The sequence below is a fragment of the Callospermophilus lateralis genome, chromosome 16 (genome assembly GCF_048772815.1).
Source record: "Callospermophilus lateralis isolate mCalLat2 chromosome 16, mCalLat2.hap1, whole genome shotgun sequence".
Lineage (NCBI taxonomy): Eukaryota > Metazoa > Chordata > Mammalia > Rodentia > Sciuridae > Callospermophilus > Callospermophilus lateralis.
The window spans coordinates 46,201,485-46,223,997 of record NC_135320.1 but is presented as its reverse complement, the minus strand read 5'-3'; the positions used below and the strand labels follow the sequence as shown (position 1 = coordinate 46,223,997).

Below are 22,513 nucleotides of genomic sequence, written 5' to 3'. Positions count from 1 at the left end.
GATAGGGTCCTTATCTTTCTTGATGAGCACAGGCCAAAGGGATGGCTCCCAGGTCCTTGGGGAAGACACTTTGGAGTTGTAAAACTTATAAGAGGCTTGGAAGATTTACATCTCAGCGGGTAGAGGAAGAAATTTCTAAAGTATCTTTTTTTTTTAATTTTCTAAAGTAAATGCTATAAATAAAGAGAAGTCAGGTGCCTATAATCAGGATGAAATTTGTTTAAAGTTTACTCATGCTAAAGGGAAAGTTAAGGCCACCTTCATCATAAGTAAAATGATAAGCCACAAAAATGCATATCATGTTCATCCACCGTGTAAATTATTTTGTATGCTTTAATCACAGTCATTTCTTTATCATTATGATCAGAAGTTCCTCTCCAATATAAAATAAAACAAGTTTCTGGTGCCTAAACATTTAGGCTAAAAAAGCTGGCATCTTGTGAACAAAAGATATTAATTACTTGGTAATTATTCTTCTCATATGCAAGAAGGTACTGGCTGCCAACTTTACATAAGAAGTATTTTATAGATAGACTGATAGCAGACAGGGGAATCTCCATGTGTGCCCTCAAAAACTGACCTTGAGTTTGCAGTTGTATACTACATATGCTATTTGCAGGGAATTGGCTCTTTCAATTCTGCCTCTATCATCCCAATAAGCCCAGTACTCTTCCTCAAAATGCCAACTCATCTCCTTATGAGCTAGCCCTGTGTATAGCAGCACCATATCAGTGGTATTACCATAAGCCTTCTAGGTACTTCTCTTATATGATAAGCTCCTGAATCAGAAAAGAAATGCTTGAGGGATATAGTGAAGTACATAGGAGGACTACATATAAGTGAATAAAATGGTTTAGAAATTTTTGTACCACTTTTTTTGTTTATTATTCATCATTCCATTCAACACAAAATTTGCAAAGAACCAGTTTAAGATACTATGTGAAAGTAATGTGAAATATTTACATCTGAGTTTTAAATGGACAGATTTTATAAGTCATAACCATTTAGTATATTTCAAAAATTAAAATAGAAATCTAGATTCAATTTTTCTGTTTTTGGCAATAATGAGAGTATGAGATGCTTTTAACAAAATTTGGTAATTAAAGGGTTATGATTAACTATTTTAATAATGAGAAATAACAAATTTTTATTTGTTTTTTTTCACATATACATTACAGTAGAATGTATTTTGACATATTGTATATACATAATATAACTTCCCCTTCTTGTAGTTGTACATGACGGAGGTACACTGGTCATGTATTCATATATAAATATAAGAAAGTTATGTCCAATTCATTCAACTGTCTTTCCTAGTCCCATCCCAGATATTAAATATATATGTATATATATATATATATACATATATATTTAATATATATATATATCCATCACTCAAGTATTTTTCTTCCCAATATCATACTCTCCTATTTCATTCTCCTTTTCACCATCCTGACAGGGTCCCTGATCACCTGAAGACATTGACTTACTAACTTTCTTATTGCTTCATTTGCCTTCAGTCACATCTTCCCTCCAGTTTCTCTTACATACTGAGACCTCTTTACATTTCAATAGCCAAAGTACTGTATTATTTTTACAGATCGTGTTCTTAAACCTCATATTCAAAATTCCCAAAAACTTGCTCTTAACAGATCTTTCATAGATATTGTACGATGACCATGTTTAACAGTACTCTGGTTTTGGTAAAGTCAGAAGTGATAATTGGGAAGTCAACAGACCTCTGACCTATTGAAATCTAATGTACTGGAACTTCAGCTTATTCTTGTGTGGTTATTATCTCCCTCAAAAGTTTGCTATAAATTTTATTAATAATAGGAAAATGAGCAATAGAAGTTATAGTTGGTACTATTGCTAAAATTATAATTCTTTAAGTACTAAACTATATTCTTGTTAATGTTTCTTTGTAAAATATACAGGTACCAAACATTGAGAGCTTTAAACAAATTCATTAGAGTAAATCAATATCATGAATACAACTTGGATCTTTGTTAGCCAGGTAGTATGGAGAAACTAGGAAAATATTTGGATAATCAAGACCAAAATATACTTAGTATTTCTTTAGCCTACAGTTTGATTATAAAATCTGTGCTGAATGAAATAGACATGTTTTCTCCTAATTCAGAAAAGTCTAGACTCTGTTCTCTCTGTAAAATATTTGTATACATGATATTACTCAACCTACCAACAACCCTATAAAATAGATGATGTTAGACTTATTTTACAAATGAAGAAATGATCTACAGAGAGATTAATAAATAGTTGGGAGCCAGTGAGAATTTTAAATCTGTTTTGTCTATTTTTTTCCTTTGTATATCTTTAAGGTGTGCAGTGTATTATTTTATATATGTTTACATTGTGAAATGATTCTCATAATAAAGTTAGGTAATACATCCACTGCTTAAAATAGTTTCATAGTTTTCTTCCTTCTTTTTTTTTTTTTTTTTTGGTAATAAGAACACTTAAAATTCAGATAACAACTTATAAGTATATTATAAAGTATTATTACCCGGAGTCATCATGCTGTGCATTAAATCCTTAGAACTTATTCATCTTAAAATTGAGAGTTTATACCTGGGTTTGTCTTAAAGGACTTTAGTGGGGTAAAAATAACTCCACTATCATATGTAATGCTTTGCTAATACATTCATGCTTCTTGGGAGAAGTTACATGTTTTCTCAAATTCTCTGAGAGGCTTATGAGTCCAATGAGCGCAGAATTAACGGAACTAAACGCTCAGTTCCTTAATTAATAATAAAGAGTCTCATATTTTCTGTCATGGAGTAGAAAATCAATTATATATTATGATTAATTTTCAGTAGTCCAGTCACTCTATAAATAGTTCTTTACACATAGTAGGTAACTAGTAATTTTAAAAAAATATGTTGCATAGTTGCTGCTGGTATAGAAATTGTAGCATATATTATAAGTACTGCTATATAAATAATAATTTGATTATCCAAATAATAATATGTCAAATAATTCAAACCATTTTCTGAAAAGTGGATTTGCAATTTATTACATGATTATTCTTGTTTAGTTAATTACTAAAATTGATCTCTTTTCAACTAGCTATAGAGAAAGGCATGTAGGCTTCCAGAATCATTCTGACCAATAAGAATGAGCTGCTCTTGGGGAAAGTATGACATATGGGGAAAGCTGACCACACGGGAATAAGTGGCATGGCACATACCTGAGGATGGATGCTCCTAGAATCTTAACTCAAAGAGAAAACAACGAGTTCTTTTTTTTCTCTCGTGGTGTGATTAACCATACCCTACCTTGCTATTTTTCAGTGAGACTTTTCTGAAATAAGAGAAGACATGTCTACTTTATAAAGCACAGACTTTATAAACAAATGATGGCCTAAAGGAATACTAAGTGTACTTGGCCTTGATTATCCAAATATTTTCCTAGGTTCTCCATACTACCTGGCTAACAGAGACCTAAGTTGTTTTTATTAGATTGATTTACTCTAATGTATTTTTTTAAGCTATAAATGTTTGGTACTTGTGTGCTTTTCAAAATATTTTTACTGATTTTGGAAGACATCACCTATTTGATAGCAATTTGTTTCCCTCCTATCTTAGGTGCCAGTGTTTAACTCTGTCTTATTAGTAGCATGCTTCAGACCTAACCAGGTCCAAACAAGCAGCTGTGACATTCTCAGCAAACCATCCTCAATTGCTGATAAAATATTTTGAAACAGAATTTTTAAAAATTAAAGAACATATACTATATCTTTGCACCTTTCTCTGACCTGTCACAACAGTTTCCATTGTTTTGAAAACAGGTTTTTGTTGTTGTTGTTGTTTGGTTTTGTTTTTTGTGGGGTGTGTGTGTGTGTGTTTGTGTGTGTGTGTGTGTGTATGTGGTGTGTGCTCTAAAGCATTTGTCTGTCTGTTTGTTTGTTTATGACAGGCTCTCACTAATTCACCCAGGCTGGCTTTGAACTTGATGATCCTCTTGCCTCCTTCCACCTCCCGAGTAGCTGGGATTATAGCCATGTACCACCATATCTGACCCGCTCTAAGACATTTAGACTTAATTAAAATTAAGTTGTAAGAATGAAAGTGACTAAAATTTACTGAGCAGCAATAATTGTACTGAGGAAGTAATCTGAATTGTGTCCTTATAAAATTTGTACGTTAAAATCTTAGCCCCCATGCACTAGGAAGATTTGAAGATAGGGCTTCTGGGAGGTACTTATGGTTAGATGAGATTGTGAAGATGGGGTGCATTTGATGGGTTCCTGTACTGAAAGAGATATCAGAGATCCTGCTTTCCTCCTGTATATGATAGTGTGAGGACATACATAGCAAGTAGCAGTCTGTGAGTGAGGAAGAGTACCCTCACCAAAGCCTGACCATGCTGGCTCCCTGATCTCAGATTTCCTGGCTCCATAACTGTGTGTGAAAGTAAATTCCTATGTTTATACCTCCAAGTTTATGGTATTTTATTATGACAGTCCAAGCAGACTAAAACAGATAATTTTTAATTTTTTTTTTTTAAATAAGTTTAGTATTAATTCAGTGGAGAAAAGAAATAATATGATTTCATCCTCCTAGAAAGACCTCTTGGGAAGCAGCTGTATCCTTTGAACAGGTAACTTGATAAAATGGTTCTGTCTCCTTGGATGCATATTCTGGAGTCTGGAGAAGATATTTAGGACTCAGTAAAGAACAGATCCAAATGAGATCCATTTTCTCAGCACACTAATTTCTTGGTTGTTGGCTTACCCTGTATGAGGGAGTTTCTGCCACTTTCTGTGTAACTGGTCAAACAGCATAATCTATGAAATATTCAGTTTCCTTAAATGTAATGTTGTGATAATAATAAAACCTAACTAATATGTTGAAAAGTAGATAAGCAAACACATGTAAACTACCTCATACCCTACACAAGACTTATTAAGACTTATAAAACAATTCCTTTGATTTTTCAAATGTTGGAGTATAAAAATAGTACTATATACAACAAAACACTTAAATTCTAAGCATAAGTGAATACAAATTAAGTTCACCCTTAATTTATCAGACACACATATAAATACTACTCATAATTATAATTGCATTGTATTTGCTCATTAAATGTAAGCACCCAGTCAGAGACTGCACTAATAAACTTCCTTCATTTTAAACTATGCCTGACTCTATTGGACAAAGTGTCTGATGGAGGAGCCAAGGGATCATTCTGAAGCATGGGGCACTATGAGAGCAGCTAAGCCTTAGAGGACAGGGGAAAAAGCAAGAGGAGACCACCCAGCCCTTGATAGACAGAAACTTGCATAGGAGAGTCTACATTTTAGAAATAGAGGAGAAAAAAACTACTCAAAACTGACTTCTCTCAGCTTCTGTCTTGAATAATAGAGTTATGACCAGACTCTTTTCTGGACCTGCATCCTCAGAAAGTAAATTCCAGTTTTGCCTCACGTGGGCTGCCTGACTTGACAAGTTCTACAGCCTCTGAAAGTGTTATTAGTAAAGCAGAGTGAAAAAGTATAGGCCATGATGTTTCATTGACAAAGCCATTGACATTTATGGTTCATCATAGATGCTCAATAACCTGGACTTACTTCCTATTCTTTTGATAGATTTAGCTACCCCACTTCTAGCTCTTTATAGGAACTTCATATTTTCCTGACCACTAAGAAAGTGGACCTCTTGTCAGTGAAGTGCAAAGTAATAGCAAACATGCAACCAAGGTATCAGGTGTACAGATATGTGACACGTGCAGCAGGAAGAGAGATGGTATTTTCACCTACTGAAATTTTCAGTGACAGATTTTTCTTTATACCTAGGGTTACTGCCAAACCATTCAGTATATGAAAATATGATTGAACTGGACAATATTTAATTTCCCTCTTTATTGCAGGATTACTATACCCCGACTAGTGCCTCAAAGTAATTTTCTTTCTACTAAGGTCTTTTCATTTTTTTCTTTTCCTGTCTACCAATTCTAACCACATAGAGAGGAATTGAATACTAAAATATCCCATATTAATTATTTATCAATATGCAAGAAATTACCCCAAACTCAGCACCTTAAAACAATAAACATTTATTATCTCACATAGTTTTGAGGTTGTGGATACAGAGGCAGCTTAGCTGGTTGTTCTCGATCAGGGAATCTTGCAGATAACTCCACTGGCAGGGCTGCAGTCATCTGAAGGGGTTGGAGAATTTACTTCCAAGCTCACTCATGTAGCTCTTGTAGAAAGGCTCTTTTAGAAAGCTGGTTTCTCCAGATTTTTGATGAGAGAAAGAAGAGGAGAAAAGTAAGAGGGAGAAAAAGTAAGAGAGAAGAGAGTGGACAAAGATGGAAGTCATGTGTATATTTTATCAACAAGGATAAGTTACAGTTCGTGTTTTATTTTTCCTGAATTGCACAATTAACTTTTCAAAAACAAAAGCTATTTTAAAAACGAAAAAAATAAGTTACAGAAGCAGTTATTATTTTCATGATCAGGAAAGAGGTCTGGTGCATTATAATTGTCTATTTCATATGTGAAAATGACACAATTTTTTTCTGTCATTTAAATTGCAAATACACATTAAGAAGGAAAGGGAAGATATTGAGAATGAAGTTGATTAAATTATGATATGTGAATGTACAAATACATAAGAAAGAATACCACTATTATGTATAATTATAGTAGACTAAATAAAAACAAGTATTAAGAGCATCAGAAGTTGTCAAGGCAATTATAGTGTGTGTTACAATCAAATTATTTTCAAAAGAACAAAAATATACAGAGACAAAGAAACTAAATTTACCTGGGGACTTGGGGAAGGCTGTTCATAAAGGATTTGACTTTGAGTTTTGTTCTTAAAGATTAATACGATTTTGTAAAAAAAGGCAGAGACAAACTAGAAGATAATAGGAAAGAAATGCTGAGATTCAGCAAGTCTCCACAAACAGCATACAAAATGATACTGATTTTATGAAGCTCAAACACTAGGAAAAACTTCAAGTTTATTGAAATATTTGGTAAATATACAGAAATATAAGCAAGATAATTGTTCATTTAAATCTTAGATTAATGATTACCTCTGGAGGGAATAGGGAAGCTAAATTTATGAGATAAGAGGAAAAAAAACAGATTCAATGGTGCTGGTGATACAATTGTTGAATAGGCTTATCGAATTATAAATGTTAGAATTCCAATAATTTTCATATATGAAATACCATACAATCAATTTTTAACATTCAGAATATGTTAGCAGAGGGGACAGCATGTGAATGGAGGGATGAGAGAGCTTGGAATAAAATATAGACATAATTATGACAAGGAAATGATAAACGAGGCATTATCTTTCACAATACACAGTTCAGTGTTCTGAAATTGTATTGGAGGACACAAAGGGAAGGAGATTAGAGACACAATTGAAAGCCTCAAAACACAAAACTCAAAATCTTGCAAAAGAAGCAAGAACTATTTTTGTATTAAGAACCAAGAGGATGATTTCTCTTTTGTTGCCCATGTGGCGATAAGATCAAGGCATATTCCAGTTGAGAATCTCGCATAATGTGAATTAATGATAAGTTACAGGAGCAGTTATTATTTTCATCATTATGAAAGAGGTCTGGTGCATTTTAATTGTCTAAAGCTTGTCATGTGCCAACAACTTTTGTTCCTAGTAGAATTCAAATCACAGGGTGGTACTTTATTTAACAACTTACCCTTTCAAACTATTGTGAAGCTGCAAGTAACGTTTAATTACATTATTGCCAATCATCTGAAGAATGGTAATTACTTGGAGCCCTTGGCCAGCATTTCTGATTAGAAGTACTGTGACATACTCAACAGGTTACAAGTTCATATCCCAATCCTATTAACTTTCTTCTAAAAGCCTGACTTTATTTCTTATACAACATGATTCTACCCTTAGAAATGGTGTTTAGGAGTAATGTGAATGATCTGATGAGAAGCTATACATGAAATGAAATGACGTGGGCTGTAATGACCTTGTTGATAGTAGGTCTGTTTTATTTTTGTCCTTTTACATTCCTCTTACCAGACAATACATATATAGTAACCAAGAGATTATTTTCCAGTGAGAGATTTGAGGAGTTTTTAATAATTCAGCTAGACCACTAGCCAAAAGCTTAGTGGATAACTGATAGTAATATTTTTCTGACTACATGAGAGAGAATTGGTTCCTACATATTTATCTCAAAAACAAGGTTCAAGGTATTATTTTGTCCTGGTGAAGGGGACCCAGTGTACCTTGAGGAAGCTGCTGAAGGATGGGTATTTTGTTTTTTGTTTTTTGTTTTTCATTTTGAAGAATAAAAACAAGGCAGTCCTTAAAAGCCCACATTGGGACTCTGATCCCAAGTAATTGTGTCTTTTGCCAAACAAAGACCCAGAGATCTAAAGCTATATTCTAAACCAGCGCCATCTCCATGCTGAGCAGATGTAGCCAGCTGTTTGTGGTCAACTCATTGGCAGCCTTTGGGTTTTCTGCTCTTGATTCTGATGTCTGGATTTTTATTGGTCCTTTGTCTACTGGATAGATCTTTGTTTTGCCAAAAGGTCTGCTTTTGATGAGTGTTTCCTTTGCTTTCAGCCATTGATAGTACATTCCAGACAAAACTTAACCATGTGCCGAGGGTGTGAGCATGCTCAGAAGCTGTCCTACCACTTCTACCACCTCTTTCTCCCACTTAATATATTATTTGGGGTAGCAGTCAAACTCATTGGTATCAGATTCTTGAATATTTGTGTAATTTGAAAAGACAAAGGTATTGATTTTAGAGCTGGGATTAGATAATGTGCTACATCTAAAAATGACTGTGACATCTTTTCCTTCCAATTTTTTCCTCATCTGTGAATATCCTCCATGACAGAATCCATTAAAAGTCTTTTCCCTAAATTTCATACTTCAAAACATCTTCATCATGTATTTCCAATGTCTACGTAAATAACTCTCTTCTTCCTTATGTTTTTATTCCCTTCTCCTGTGACTAGACTAGGTTGCTCAGATGATCACTGATAGCCTTGTTCCCCTAGTTTTCCACTCCAGAGTAGCATTGATTCTTTTTTTTTTCTTTTGTGGTGCTAGGGATTGAATCCATGGCCTTGTACATGTGAGGCAAGCACTCTACTAAGTGAGCTATATCCCCAGTCTACAGGCATTGATTTTTAAAACTACTTTTCTATGTTCCAGTAACCCAGAAGTCCTAGTCTTTTGATTTCCCAGTATCAGACCGACCATGTTTAGGTGAAATTTAACATTTTACTCTTTACTCCCCAAATCCAAACTAGCTCTCCACTTCCCGAAAGCTAGTCTATTTATTCTAGATCACTAAAAGATTCATCATCTACTATAGACCAGCCAGTGTCTTCAGAATTGAGAACATGAAGATGAATGATGCTCAATTTCAGTCTTCTAAAGAACTCAGAATATCCTGGGAAGAGTTGTCAACAGATGATGCCAATAAAATGCAACTGTTGTGACAGGGGACACACAAGGGGATATGAGCATCTAAAGGAGAAAACACAGAAGGATTTCCCTCAAGGAGGAAAAACATACAAAGTAATATTTTGAACAGTCATGGCAAGTCTGATGGGGTGTTCACCCAGTGCCCTACAGAGCGAAGGGCAATCTGAGAAAAAAAGACAGTTATGCAGAGACCCTAAGGACTGAGCAAGCATCTATTTCTATGACTGGGAATAAGTTCATACAAGGAAAAGAAATAAGACAATGTTGGAAAGGTAGGGCAAGGAATTATGCATGAAAGTTCTTGATTATGTTCCTGAAGAATAAGGAATTATCTTATAGATAGTGGGAAAGTGATAGAAATTTTTTTTTAAAAAGGAGTTATTTTTTCTGTCTCTCTCCATATTTCTTTCCCCCAGGATCCCATCTATAATTTCACTTTCTGTATTCTGCAAAAATCATGCTCTTTAATTTCTTTTAGCACATTCTTAAGGAAATAATCTCCTACATATGAAATAATGTTTAGTCTGATTATCTACTTACCTTTTTATTCATATCCATCAATCACCACAAGAAGCAGAGGATGCTCCTCACCTGCTAATTCCCATATAACTTGAGCACATCACCAATTCTGCCTCTGTTTATTTCCACTCTCCATCTTGTGAAACTACTACCACCAGAGAAATTCCAAGTCTCTTATCGTCCACATCCTCTTGATAATGAACTTCTGCTGGGAACATTTTCCCTTAAGTTGTTTTTTGCAACTGAAATTATTCTCTACTTTGATTATATTCTTTCTCTTACATTCTTTCCAGTGTTTTCTTCTCCATCTTCTTTCTATCACAAGTACTCAAATCATGGTGCTCAAATCCTTTTTAATTGTACTTACAGATCATTTCCATACTCCGTCCATAAAAACGTTAAGCTCTCATGGTAATATTTGTCAGATTATTCCAATCATGCACTCTGTTTGCTGTAGTCCTCTATTGACCCTCAAGTCATCTTCCTGTTTCTTGATGATTTTTCCTCGTGGTTCACTGCCACTCTCTTCAGTACTACCCTAGCTTTAATTCTTGGTGTTCTCAACAGTCAGCACATTATTTTTCTAGTGTTCTGGTCTCTCAGTTATTAGAGCTCCTTTCCAATTATTTTATTTCTATTCTAACTCAGAGACTTCCTTCCATAATTATATTCTTACTGTTACTCTAAAAAGTCTCAATTGTGAGTATCCTTAATGGGTACCACTCTATACTTGTCCAACTCACTCCCAATAACATCATGACTTCCTTTGACTACATCAGAACTTAAAAGTTGAACTTCAGTTATTTTATCAACCTACCTCATTCTTGTCTTCCTTATTCCATAGTATTAGTGCCATTTTCTTTTCATGGCACAAGTACCATGGTCTGTCAAAAATTACTCCTTCACATACACCAACAGTTCATTTGTCTTTCTACTTTTAATATTAAATGTGTTACAACTCTATTGACTCAGCATCTATATTAACATAGTTGAATGAGAGTGGACAGAAAAGACAACCACACAGTGGATCCATTTCACTTCAGAATCATGATCCTCAATACTACCTATGTTTTCCTATATTCCAAGTCCATTCTCTTTTCAACTCCTCTATGTATGTGTGTGTGTGTGTGTGTATATGAATTTTTTTAATGATTTCTAATTTAACACTAAAAGACCTGAACTTCTGATAATGCTCCCCAGCTCTCTGCCCCACATCCTGCCTCCATACAGTTGCACACAAAAGCAATAGAAAGCAATTGTCCTGGGGCTTTCTGCGTCTTAGTGGATGGCAGCTTCATTCTTGCAGTTTCTTGGATCAAAAACGTGGTGTTACCTTTGACCATTTTCTTGTCTTAGACCATGCATCTTGTCCTGTATTAAACTCTGTGACTCTGCCTTCAATATTATCTAGAATTGTATCACTTCTGTCTATCTTCACTGTTCCAACTTTGGTCCAGACCAACAGCATTTTTGCCTGGATTATTTCAGTAGCTTCAGATCTTGAATCATGCTGCTTCCTTGCACCTTGCAGTTGATCCTCAAGAATAATTAGAATAATTATCCAAGTGATCCTGTTTAAATGGTTGTCAGATTATGCCCCTTTTCTCCTCAAAAATTTTTGGTGTTTCCTACTTTAGTAACACCACAAACCAGAACCATACTGTTATCTATCCCGTATACACGCTGTCACCCTGATGACCCCATCCTTTCCTGCATTGCTGTTCATCCTCATCACTTATAACTATATAACATAATATATACTTTGCTCTTTTATTTTGTTTCTTCCTAGTATCCTCCACTTAAGAATGTCAATTCTATAAGGTTGGAAATTTTTTGTTGTTATTTACTATTATATTGTAAGAGCCAAGATAAGTGCTTAATCCATAGTAGGCTTGCAATGAATGATTGTAAAGTATGTGAATGATTTAATGAATGAAACTTGTTTTCATATGATTGCACTATATAATCTGTCATGCATGCTAATGCTTTTATAGCTGTGTGATTTAGTGTAGTGATTAAAAGTATAATCTCTGGCATCACAATAAGAAGTTTTAATCGAGCTCTGCCTTACTATGTGATCTTGCAATTTTTACATAATGTCTCCAGACATAGTTTTCTTGTTTTTAATGTTGTTGTTGTTTTGTTTTTAAATGGAGTCACACAACTGTTGCGGAATTAAATGAGAAAATCCAGGTAAAATCAATATGCCCACAATAGAGTTAGGTAGCTTTCAGTGAGATAATTAGTATTCCATTTCTGTAGCTAATACATATTATATTTTGCTTCTTTTATATCTTGATTTTCTCTTTTAAGTAATTTTATGGGAAGATTACACTCTTTGAGGTTGAAACTAGTAATATTTATTTTTTTAATACCTCTCAAATTTGACTCCCAGTGTTTAATCAGTTGTTCTTTGAGTCAGGTAAATCCCTGGAAATATAGTTTCAGTGGTTTTTCTCAGGGTGCTAATGTCATGTGGGGAACCAGCCCCTTAATCTCATCCATTTCTCCTTACAAACTACTCCAGAATGGGGGGGAAATGTTTGGTTATTTACCTGGATTTGTGTTCCCAAAGTAGTCCTTTGAAGGAAATTATCACACTGCACTACAAAATGCTTGGAAAGGAGTTTTTCTAAAAATTATAGTCACTGAAATCATTTGCATTTGTGGCCTGTCATTTATGTAAAACTTGACACTTTAATCTCGTTGAAGATTTTGCTTAGAAACATAATCCTGAGAAATATAACAGTCCCACTTGATGTTAATATATTATAAGTAAATGTTTAGAATTAACTAATGAGATATAAAGTCACCTCTTTCTTCCTGAGGAGTTCAATTATGAAGATTTGCTATCAGACAACATGTAGAAGTCATCAGCAGGGAGTGACTACATAAAATCACACTAAGTATTCCTGCATAATTTGCACTAAGTAGACTTGACTTTACATGTTTACTGTAAATGGGAATTTTCCGTGGGGCACAGCAGCTCTTAGGTAAATATATTCTGTTCAGATTATCTATGAATTGATGAGAATTGGTATTTATATAGCTAGCATTATAATTCATTAGTATAACTGCTAACCAGTGGTTTTTTTATGCTATTATACTACTACTATGTAGTGATATTGTATAGTGAAATATTAAAGATTTAATCTAGAATTTACAATAACTTGAATACCAGTTTCAGTTTTGTTAAGTACGAGCATCAGTCTTGACAATCAAATTGTTTGTGCCTTAGTTTACTTATCTGTATAAAAGTAAGGGTTATATCTGCTCTGTTTTTTACTGAGTTGTTGTTAGAATTTTTGAAAATAATCTGTTATTGTTATCTTTATGTTATAAAAGTAAGGTGTTGTATATTAGGTATTATAATTGGAAGGCTATTTTAACAGCAGTATTATTGGTTTCTGGTTCTGTTGTTCTTTGTTCAACTTTTATTCTTTTTTCTAACTTCCACTTTCCAAATTTCTGTGACTTCAATAATCGCCACTATCTCCTTCCCCTCACCAACCCCTTTTTAAAAGAAGGATATTGGATTTGGTGAATAGGATAGCCAATGGTAAAGCGTACTCATAGTTGAAGTAAAAAATTCCTTTTATATTTCTTGGGTAACATTTGGAATATTCTAGATTGTTCTTTTTAATTCTTTATTTGACTATTGTTATAATCATTTTGTCTTCTATTCTCCTTTGCACAGGAAATGACTTATTTCTCGTGGCAGTTCACGAACTGGGACACGCTCTGGGATTGGAGCATTCAAATGACCCCACAGCTATCATGGCTCCATTCTACCAGTATATGGAAACAGACAACTTCAAACTTCCTAATGATGACTTGCAGGGCATCCAGAAGATATATGGTAGGTTACCACTGTTTCTGTTTGGTTAAACCAGCAGTGATGTTCAGAACCCTGCTGTATTTTCTTTTTAGAAATGGATGCTGTAAGTATATAACACAGTGAAAAACTGAAGGAAAAAAATATATGTGTGTATATGTGTGTGTGTGTGTGTGTACACACACATATACATACATACACATCTGGCCCACAGGGAAAATTCTTCTGTCAATTTCTCAATTGAGTTTTGTTGATACAGTTTCAGATGCTTTAATGCATATGTAATGGGGAAGTCTTTCTTATTGAAAGTTTTTGTAGGGTATTTAATTGACATTTGCAGTTATACTAATGATCTAATAAATGTTCATATTTAAAATTGAGCTAAAAATATAATAAATTAATGCAACCAATAAAACCAGTAATAAGTGTAAGAATTTTATATAAGATTTTGAGGTTTTAGTACAAACTGACAGATTAGCTCACAGTTTCTGTGATTTGCTATTATGAATTTCCCAGAAAAATCACTCTTGGAGGGCCTGAAAACATCCTTATGTGATGGATGTAATAAATTGACCTCAAAGGTAATAAACTGACCTCAAAATCATGAAGAGTGAAAGTTAACCTGCAAGGGAGTGAAAGTTAACAAGTGGCTAAGTTTATTAACATATAACATGAGATAAAATTTTAGTACAGTAATCTTTTGGGATTCATTGGTTAAATGCAAATTAAGAAAAAAGGGAAGACTAGCCTGCATATTTACTATAATCCTAACTCCCTCAATACAACCATTGACCTTTTTAAAGACATTTATTTCTCACATAATTGTTAAGAACTTGACATTTATAATTTACATATAGCAAGTATGGTTTACCAAATTAATGAAGTGAAGCTTTCAGTTTTACAACACAAAGACAAATATGTGCTATCTATATGTTAATATCCAGCATCCAAAGGATGCTATTTGCATTTTTAAACAGTGTAGTTTAAGTTCACTAATTTTCTTTGCATTCATTAGTTTTTAGATTTTAATATCTCAGAGGCAAGCATTCTTGCAGGATAAAAATAGATTTGAAAAAAAGGTCAGCTTTTGTGCTGCTCTTTATTTTGTTGGAGCACTGAGAAAAAAGACCTGTCTCAGCCTCAAAGCTAAAGATCTCATGCATTGAATTGTTAGCTTATGCTTAAGTGTGTATCATCGGAAATTCCTCTCAAGTGGTTAGCTGAAAGAAGTCTTTTTCCCATGACTTCATGAATTTAGTAGTCTAAAAATCTACAAAACAATATCCTTCCCATATTTAAATTTTAAGTGTGAACAGCTCTGTTTTTACGTTTTAAAACATAAATCCCTTGAGGAACAATGCTTACTTAACATTTGTACCAAATGACATGTGTAAACTTTGGCTTGATTTAGAAGCCTCATTTTAGGAAAACATCTTGACATTAATATTTTATTGGTGGTATTTTAATCAATAGGTACTTTCAATTCAATATTTAAATGAAACACTCATCCAGCAATTTGTCAAAATGTTTAATCAAAGGAAATAGTGAAATCAGTAAAAGTTTATAAAATATAGTTTTAAAAGTTTATAAGATCTACAGTAGGATAAACTTTGATTAGTTAAGTGTTTATCTTTCAGCAATATTTGCATGTCTGTCAAAATTCAGAACTAATTTTATTGGAGCTTACATGTGTGGCTCCAGGATTCATTTTCATTTATTTATTATTTATAAACCATCCACTTCTAAAAAAGATTTGAGAGCAACTTTCCAATAAGGTCTATGGTGAAGCTAATTTTAAAAAAATCATTAAAAATTGACAAAGAAAACCTAGTTACTTGGATTCAGAATCTAGCGTGATGAGGACAGTTTCATATAGACTTGGCTATCGGTGGGTAAGATGTTTTTCTGTTTCAGAAAATAGAGGATCCTAAATACCTCTTAGCTTACTTAGTCTGTGCCCTATGCTGATAAGTGATTGTTCTCTGTAGCATATTTTCCAGCACTATTCCAGTTTTAAGTGAGCCAAGCACTGTCCTCATATTTTCAAAAGGTCCACCTGACAAGATCCCTCCACCTACAAGACCTCTACCAACAGTGCCCCCACACCGCTCTATTCCTCCGGCTGACCCAAGGAAAAATGACAGGCCAAAGCCTCCTCGGCCCCCCACCGGCAGACCTTCCTATCCTGGAGCCAAACCAAACATCTGTGATGGGAACTTTAACACTCTAGCTATTCTTCGCCATGAGATGTTTGTTTTCAAGGTAGGAGGCTGTTTTTTTTTTTTTTTTTTTTTTTTTTTAAGGGTAGATCAAGTATCTGGTGTCCCTTTAGAAAACAAGTTCTCATTCATTCTGACACTACCTTCCCAGCCCTCTCACTGTTGGAAGGTCCATTAAAAAAAAAAAAAAAAAAGCATCCTAAAAAATAAATGCACAAATGGGCTTAAATGTCTAGCAGAAGATTGCTGTAACGGTCTATTTTGGGAATACATTTATGTCAGCAGAAGCTAAAATGCCTAGAAATGTGAGGGTGAAAAATGCTGCATGTTATGAAGAGATAAAATAGCATAATTTAAATCATGAATAGGAACTAATAGGCATGGTTTGCTTGGGAGCGTAGCCACTTCCAAGGACACTGCAGCTATTGTATCTTTGGTGTACACATCCTTATGAGATACCTATAATTAGACTTGACAATTACATTGTTTTTGGTTTTTTGGTTTTTTTTTTTGGAAGATTGTTGATCATTTGGTTTGGGATCTACTGGTAGCCATTTGAGTTGAATCTTTTATGAGACTATCATTTCTATTTAACATATACATGTTGTTTTATTTAGTCAGCCATTTGTATCTTTATATTATTTGTTTAAAAGACTACAAGCTAAAATTATTTTTACATTTGTCATATGCTGCTTAATGTCCTTGGTTTCTCATACAATAACACTGAAGAACAACGTATCAAAGGTAAATTATATAATATTGGAAGGTAAATATACTGTAATATTGAAAAGTAATGTTCTTCCCCAATCTTTGTAAACTGATCTTAAACATCAAGGAAGAGTATAAATTTGTATGTTGCCAGTAGATTATTAAAATAGCTGCATTTTACCAGTATTATCCATTTAAAAGTAAATTAATATGCTCTTATTTTTGGTTGAGATGAATCAATACATAATGAAATATTGCCCTACTTATACAGAATTTCCTGTCTACTAAGGCAATACTTTAAAAATATAGATTTCATATAATTTTTAGTAGACGAAGTACTCTATTTCCTCTTTGAAAAATAAGATCTGGAGTTGATATATTATGCATGAGACCATCGTGCTTTCCAGAAAAAATCAATGCATTTCTTCAAACATATGAATAGGTTTTTGAATTCTATAAATGCCCTGCTGGGGTTACTTAGTGGTGGAGTGCTTGCCTGGCCTGCCTGAAGCCCTGGGGAAAAATATATACCATATATACATATGCGTATATAATGGGTGTTTTTATATATACACATATCCACCATGACTTTATTATAGCTAAGTGCAGAACAACTATTAAAAGAAAACAGAGTGCAATCATTTGTTTATTTTACAAGACACCAAATGAAAAATGAAGGATTTCATTTTTACTGTTTTGGCTGATTTCCACATTGCAGCTTGTAACCTTGGTATCAGTGAAATCGCCAAGTGATAATCTTACCTAAGAATATAATGAAAACTGGACTCTGGGTGTGTTCTTTTTCAATACTACTGTCTGTTTAAATAAACTGTTGTTCTCAGAGGAGTCTGGTATCTTCCTAGCTAGGGATGAGTTTCACCAGTCTCTTTGCATTGTGCATTGAAGGTATTTAGTAAGTGCTGTTGACTGACAAAAGGAGGTCCTATGATCCCCATTTCCTGCAATCAGAAGTGAATCAGAACTCTCAAATAGGATGCAATCGCCACAATTTTTTATATCCAAACAGACGTGGAAAGGACAAAAGAACTGCTTGCTTAAACTCTCAGGTTATCTAGGATTCCTTAATCAAAACATCCTAATGAACTAAGTTCCTAAAATCAGAATGAATTTAATTTTTTTAGTAGTCTCTGCTCTCTAAGATTAATTTATATTGAAGATAACATGATCTGATAGTCATTGTATTCTGACTCTCCACTTCCCCCGCTCAGTAATGTCATATAGCTTAGTAATTTTTATTTATCTCATCTTTCACATAATGTGTATGCATGCCGACTAGTTTATCAGACATCAAGAATGTGTGAATGGAAGCAAGCATCCCTGTCTTTATAGTGCTCATATTTCAGAAATGAAAGCAAAAATGAACATAAACACTTTTGAGACACAAGATTAAAAGTCTATGTTATTGAAGCAAAGAAGCTACAGAGGTCTAATCAAGCAAGAAGTTTTACTGAGATAGGGCTTCTGATTAATTTTGACAGTGGAGTTTTCTAGACACATTACAGAAATTAGTAGTTTTGCCAAAACTTTGTGTATTGAGGGAGAAAAGATAGTCACGACACTGTCTAATGGAAAGCGCTAAGTGCTGTCACCCAGTTGAATACAGTATTGGATGACAGTAACAAGGACATGACCAAGTTCTGCTTACTTTTGATTAATAACTGTCATGGACTGAGTAGCTAACATGCACCTGGATGAATCCTTAGCACACATCCCTACTCTCTGAACCTCATAACAATTCTGTAAGTTAGGTAGTATTCTCTGTTTTACAAATGAGAAAACTGAGAATCAGGAAAGTTCAAAGTCATTAGTTCAAGTTAAATGCGTGTGAAGAGCAGTTGTACTTAGTATCCTTAACTTCAAAATTCCCCCTAAGCTTTGCTGCTGTGTTACCTGAAAGAATTAGGAAAAGTTTCAAGGAAAGGTGGACCTCAAACTGTATTTTGAAATATTAAGTATTCAAGAAATATTTATGGCACTCCTACAGTGTGCCAGTGTTGAGGCAATGTAACAGAGCACAAAACAGGATAGACCCTGTTGTCTTGGGGCTTGCTTTGCAGCTCTCTAGTGGGTGGATGAGAGGGCTTCGCTCAGCTTCCACAGGTCAGTGTTATGGAAGGTTGTGAGAATGCATCTACATGAAGAATACATGAAATGCTATTTTTCTTTGTTAGGAACTACTGGTCTCCTTGTTTTTCTCTATACCCACTTAGTTCACACTATTTTTACCTGTGAGTTAAAATCATTGCCACACACCGATCTTCCTGCCTGAAATTGCTCTCTGCCAGTCTACCTTTTGAACTCCTGCCTTGTTAATTTTTCTTTAATATAAATGTTATTTTTCATATTTGCACCTTGTTGCCTAGCTGTTCAAATATATTTAGGAAATCCCAGCATGTGATCTCACTCTTATTAATAGCTTGATTTTCTACTTTTCTTTATTACAAACTCTGTACAAGGTAGAAGCCTATGTGTCTCATCAGCTTTCCATTAGCAACCATTTCTACCTTTGTTTTTATGTCACATGCTTTCTTCTCAAGCTTGTACTTACTTACACCTTCCCTCCTCCTCATCTTCCAGATGTGCATCCTGTTCTCTGTTTTATCAGCCTTAAATCTTTCTAGTTATTTCTATTTGTATTCTCTGTCTCCACACAACATTTTTTCAATGTCTGTCTTCTCTATTTCTCACTATAGGGTACTTTTCAACTAAATTATAAACTTCCTGACATTACAGGACAGACCCCGGCTGTGAAGCTGAGGCAGCCACAAAGACCCCTCTTCCCCTTGATTCTTATGATCATGCCAGAAAGAATTCAGACATGTTGCTCGAACATGAGCTTATTAGAAGGGGCAGGAAAAGAGAAAAGGGGAGACATTCTCAAGGGAGAGGCTGGGTCCTTTCAGAGAGGAGAATATTGGGGGTCCCAAGGAAGTTCCCACAAAGTCCTAGATCTGCCTTTTGATTTTTGACTGACAGCATAGGAACTGCTTGAACCAACTTCAAGAAAGGATGACATGATGCTCATAGAGTAGGAGTTTTTAAGGAACCTGAGTACCCCTGTTTTGCCACTCAGTTTATTATACTTCGACCCTTAACATGCTTTCTTTGTGAGGACTTGATCGTTTGGTTGCCAGTGTGATTGGGACTACATACTACAGGGTAATTGGAGTTATGACATAGTTTCCTGATCTTAAGAAGATGGGGGGGGGGGTGTCGCAGGTAACATAACAGACAGATCCTCATTTTCTATGTGCTTATTTTCGGATAAGGCTCCCTATGGTTTTCACTCAGCCTTCATTGTCCTTTCCCTGATTACCATTCATGATTAAGCACCTTCCTGATACTCAGAGCAGGGACTGGTTCCTGTGGGCTTCATGGTGTTCAAAGCTAATGGATAGGGATCTTAATGTAATAATTCATATCATCAAACTATAGTCAATATCATGCTTACACTGTGGTAATCAACCAAAATGAAATTATTGAAACCATTTTATTCTAGTAAATTTATATTCCTTGCCCAAAGATTTTAAAGACTACCATTTACTTAAACTGTATATGAATGAATTTTTTAAGCAAAAAAAAAAAAAAAAAGAGAGAGAAAGAGAGAGAAAATCTAGATATAAGCAAAAGGTAATATCTTCAGGTACATTTGTTTTCTTCTTAGGAAGAATCCTTTCTTTATAATAGGAGTTTCGGTGTAACTCTTTTTGGTAGCTAGCTTCCTTTTAGAGGATTTGATTTACCTTAAGCTTTTGAGGTGCCTATTTATGTAAAGTGAGTTTGCCTGTATTTATGTTTCTTTTGGGTAACATACACACTTACGTGTGTGTGTGTGTGTGTGTGTGTGTGTGTGTGTGGGTGTGTGTGTACTTACATGCATGCATATACTATATACATACATACTTATACCTTCTGCATTCCTACACATGCATGAGAAAGGTAAGACTTGCAGCTTCACAGTCTTTGGGGAATAGAAACCACTTAAAGCAAGGAAATGAAAATCACAACAAAAAACTAAGCACCAGAGAAACAAAATTACAATAACAAAAGAAGCTTTGTTCTTCCTTTGGAAAGGATGATTTTAAGACTACACCCTGAAGTGGGCAACCTATTGTGACAGAGCTGACAATAGCAAGATCTGATTGTTCAAGTGAATACTCTCCGTGTGCCTTTGGACTGCAACATAAAAACAGTGAATATTTTGGTTTTCTTGTAGTGTGAGAGTGTTACATGGCAGAGGACTGCTGTGAAGCTGAGGCTTGCAATCAGGCCAGGAAGATTTCAGACATGTCGCCCAGAGTAACAGATATGAGTTTATTAGGGGGATAGGAAAGGGGAAAAGGGACACTCTCAAGGGAGAGAATGGGTTCTCTACAGAGAGGTGAAAGGCCCCTCCTGCCTTCCAGTTTTATTGTAGTGCCAGAGAAGTTTCCAGAGCACTGCCAAGTCCACCTTTTGACTTGACTAACAGCATAGGAACTGCATGGACCACCTCAAAGAGAGGTGAGTTTTTAAGGGAATTGAATCCTCCATTTTTGTCTCCAGTGTCCAGGTTTCTCTGTTTATGCCTCAAATTCCTGCCGCCTTAATTGGTTTATTACCCTTTGAAATGCCCTCAGCAAACTTTCTTATGAGGGTCTTGATGGTTTGATTGCCAGCATGTTGAGGACGGTGATACAGTTTCAGGGACAAGGGAGGACTCAGGTCACCTGGTAGGATGGACTTGGTCTGGAAACTAGTTTTTCTTAAAGGGATGGGATTAGGCTGGGGTGAACCCAGGCCGAGTCTTCCAGGTGCTTGCTGTCTCCCTGTGCTTTTCAGTCACCCTTCATTGTCCCTTTCCCACTCACCATTCACGGCTGACCACCTATCCAACAGAAACAGAATTAGCCAAATTTTTACAGAATCTATCTCAATACACAATATTTTAGTATGTATAAGAGAACACCATGTTAACTGTGTTCTTTTGAAGCTAGTAACAGAAAGAAACATTTTATCCAGTACTTAAGTTTCTTTAGATTTTTTTTTAATTTTTTAATTTTTTTTGATTTGTTTGTTTTTAGGGGTGGTTGTATTTTACTATTAATCGGTTCTGTATACGAAAAGAGGAAGCAGAGCCCAGTGCTTTATAGCAGAACTAGACAGGCCTATCTGAAGAGGTAAAGCTACTGTGAAACAACACTCAAAGTAGTACATAGTAGGGGTCTTCCCAATATTTATAAGAGAGTAATTCTCATGACTTTAAGTAAGGAAAGCCATTTCAATATATACCAAAAAAATCAAGCTGAAATAGATAGATGTCTTTTTTTTTTCAAATATATGCCTTAAACACTGTTTAAGTAGAACTATCTTTGTTGATGATCACCTATTTCATTGTTCTGAAGAATCAATTCAAAGGAAATACAGAGTATGGCCCAATTTTGTTTGGTAACAGGAATTTTTATTGTTTGTTATTTGTTTATTATGTTTGTTTCTTTCCTAAAAGGAGAGATGAGAGAGACAGAGACTTATTGATAGTATAGGTAGTATAAACGTATAAGATGTTGCTCTCAATTATACTGATATAGTATTGATTTAGGATTAAACACTTCACAGTTGGTCAACCTTGAATCCTATTGGTTCTTCTGTGTAAGAGCACTTTTCCTCTTCTCTCCCTGTCCACTTCTGTCATCCCAGTCCAAAGCACCCTTGTATCTCATCTTAAATATTTTAATATACTTCAAATTGGTTTTCTTCTCCTCCTT

General features: G+C 34.7%; 1 protein-coding gene across 1 annotated transcript in view; it reads left to right on the top strand.

Annotated features, from left to right (window-relative positions):
• Nucleotides 1-22,513, top strand: part of Mmp16 (matrix metallopeptidase 16) — a 253,800-nt gene that overhangs the window by 165,952 nt on the left and 65,335 nt on the right. The window contains exons 5-6 of the mRNA XM_076836056.1: nt 13,684-13,845; nt 15,872-16,083. Coding sequence (XP_076692171.1) covers nt 13,684-13,845; nt 15,872-16,083 — 374 coding nt within the window. The remainder of the gene's footprint in view (nt 1-13,683; nt 13,846-15,871; nt 16,084-22,513) is intronic.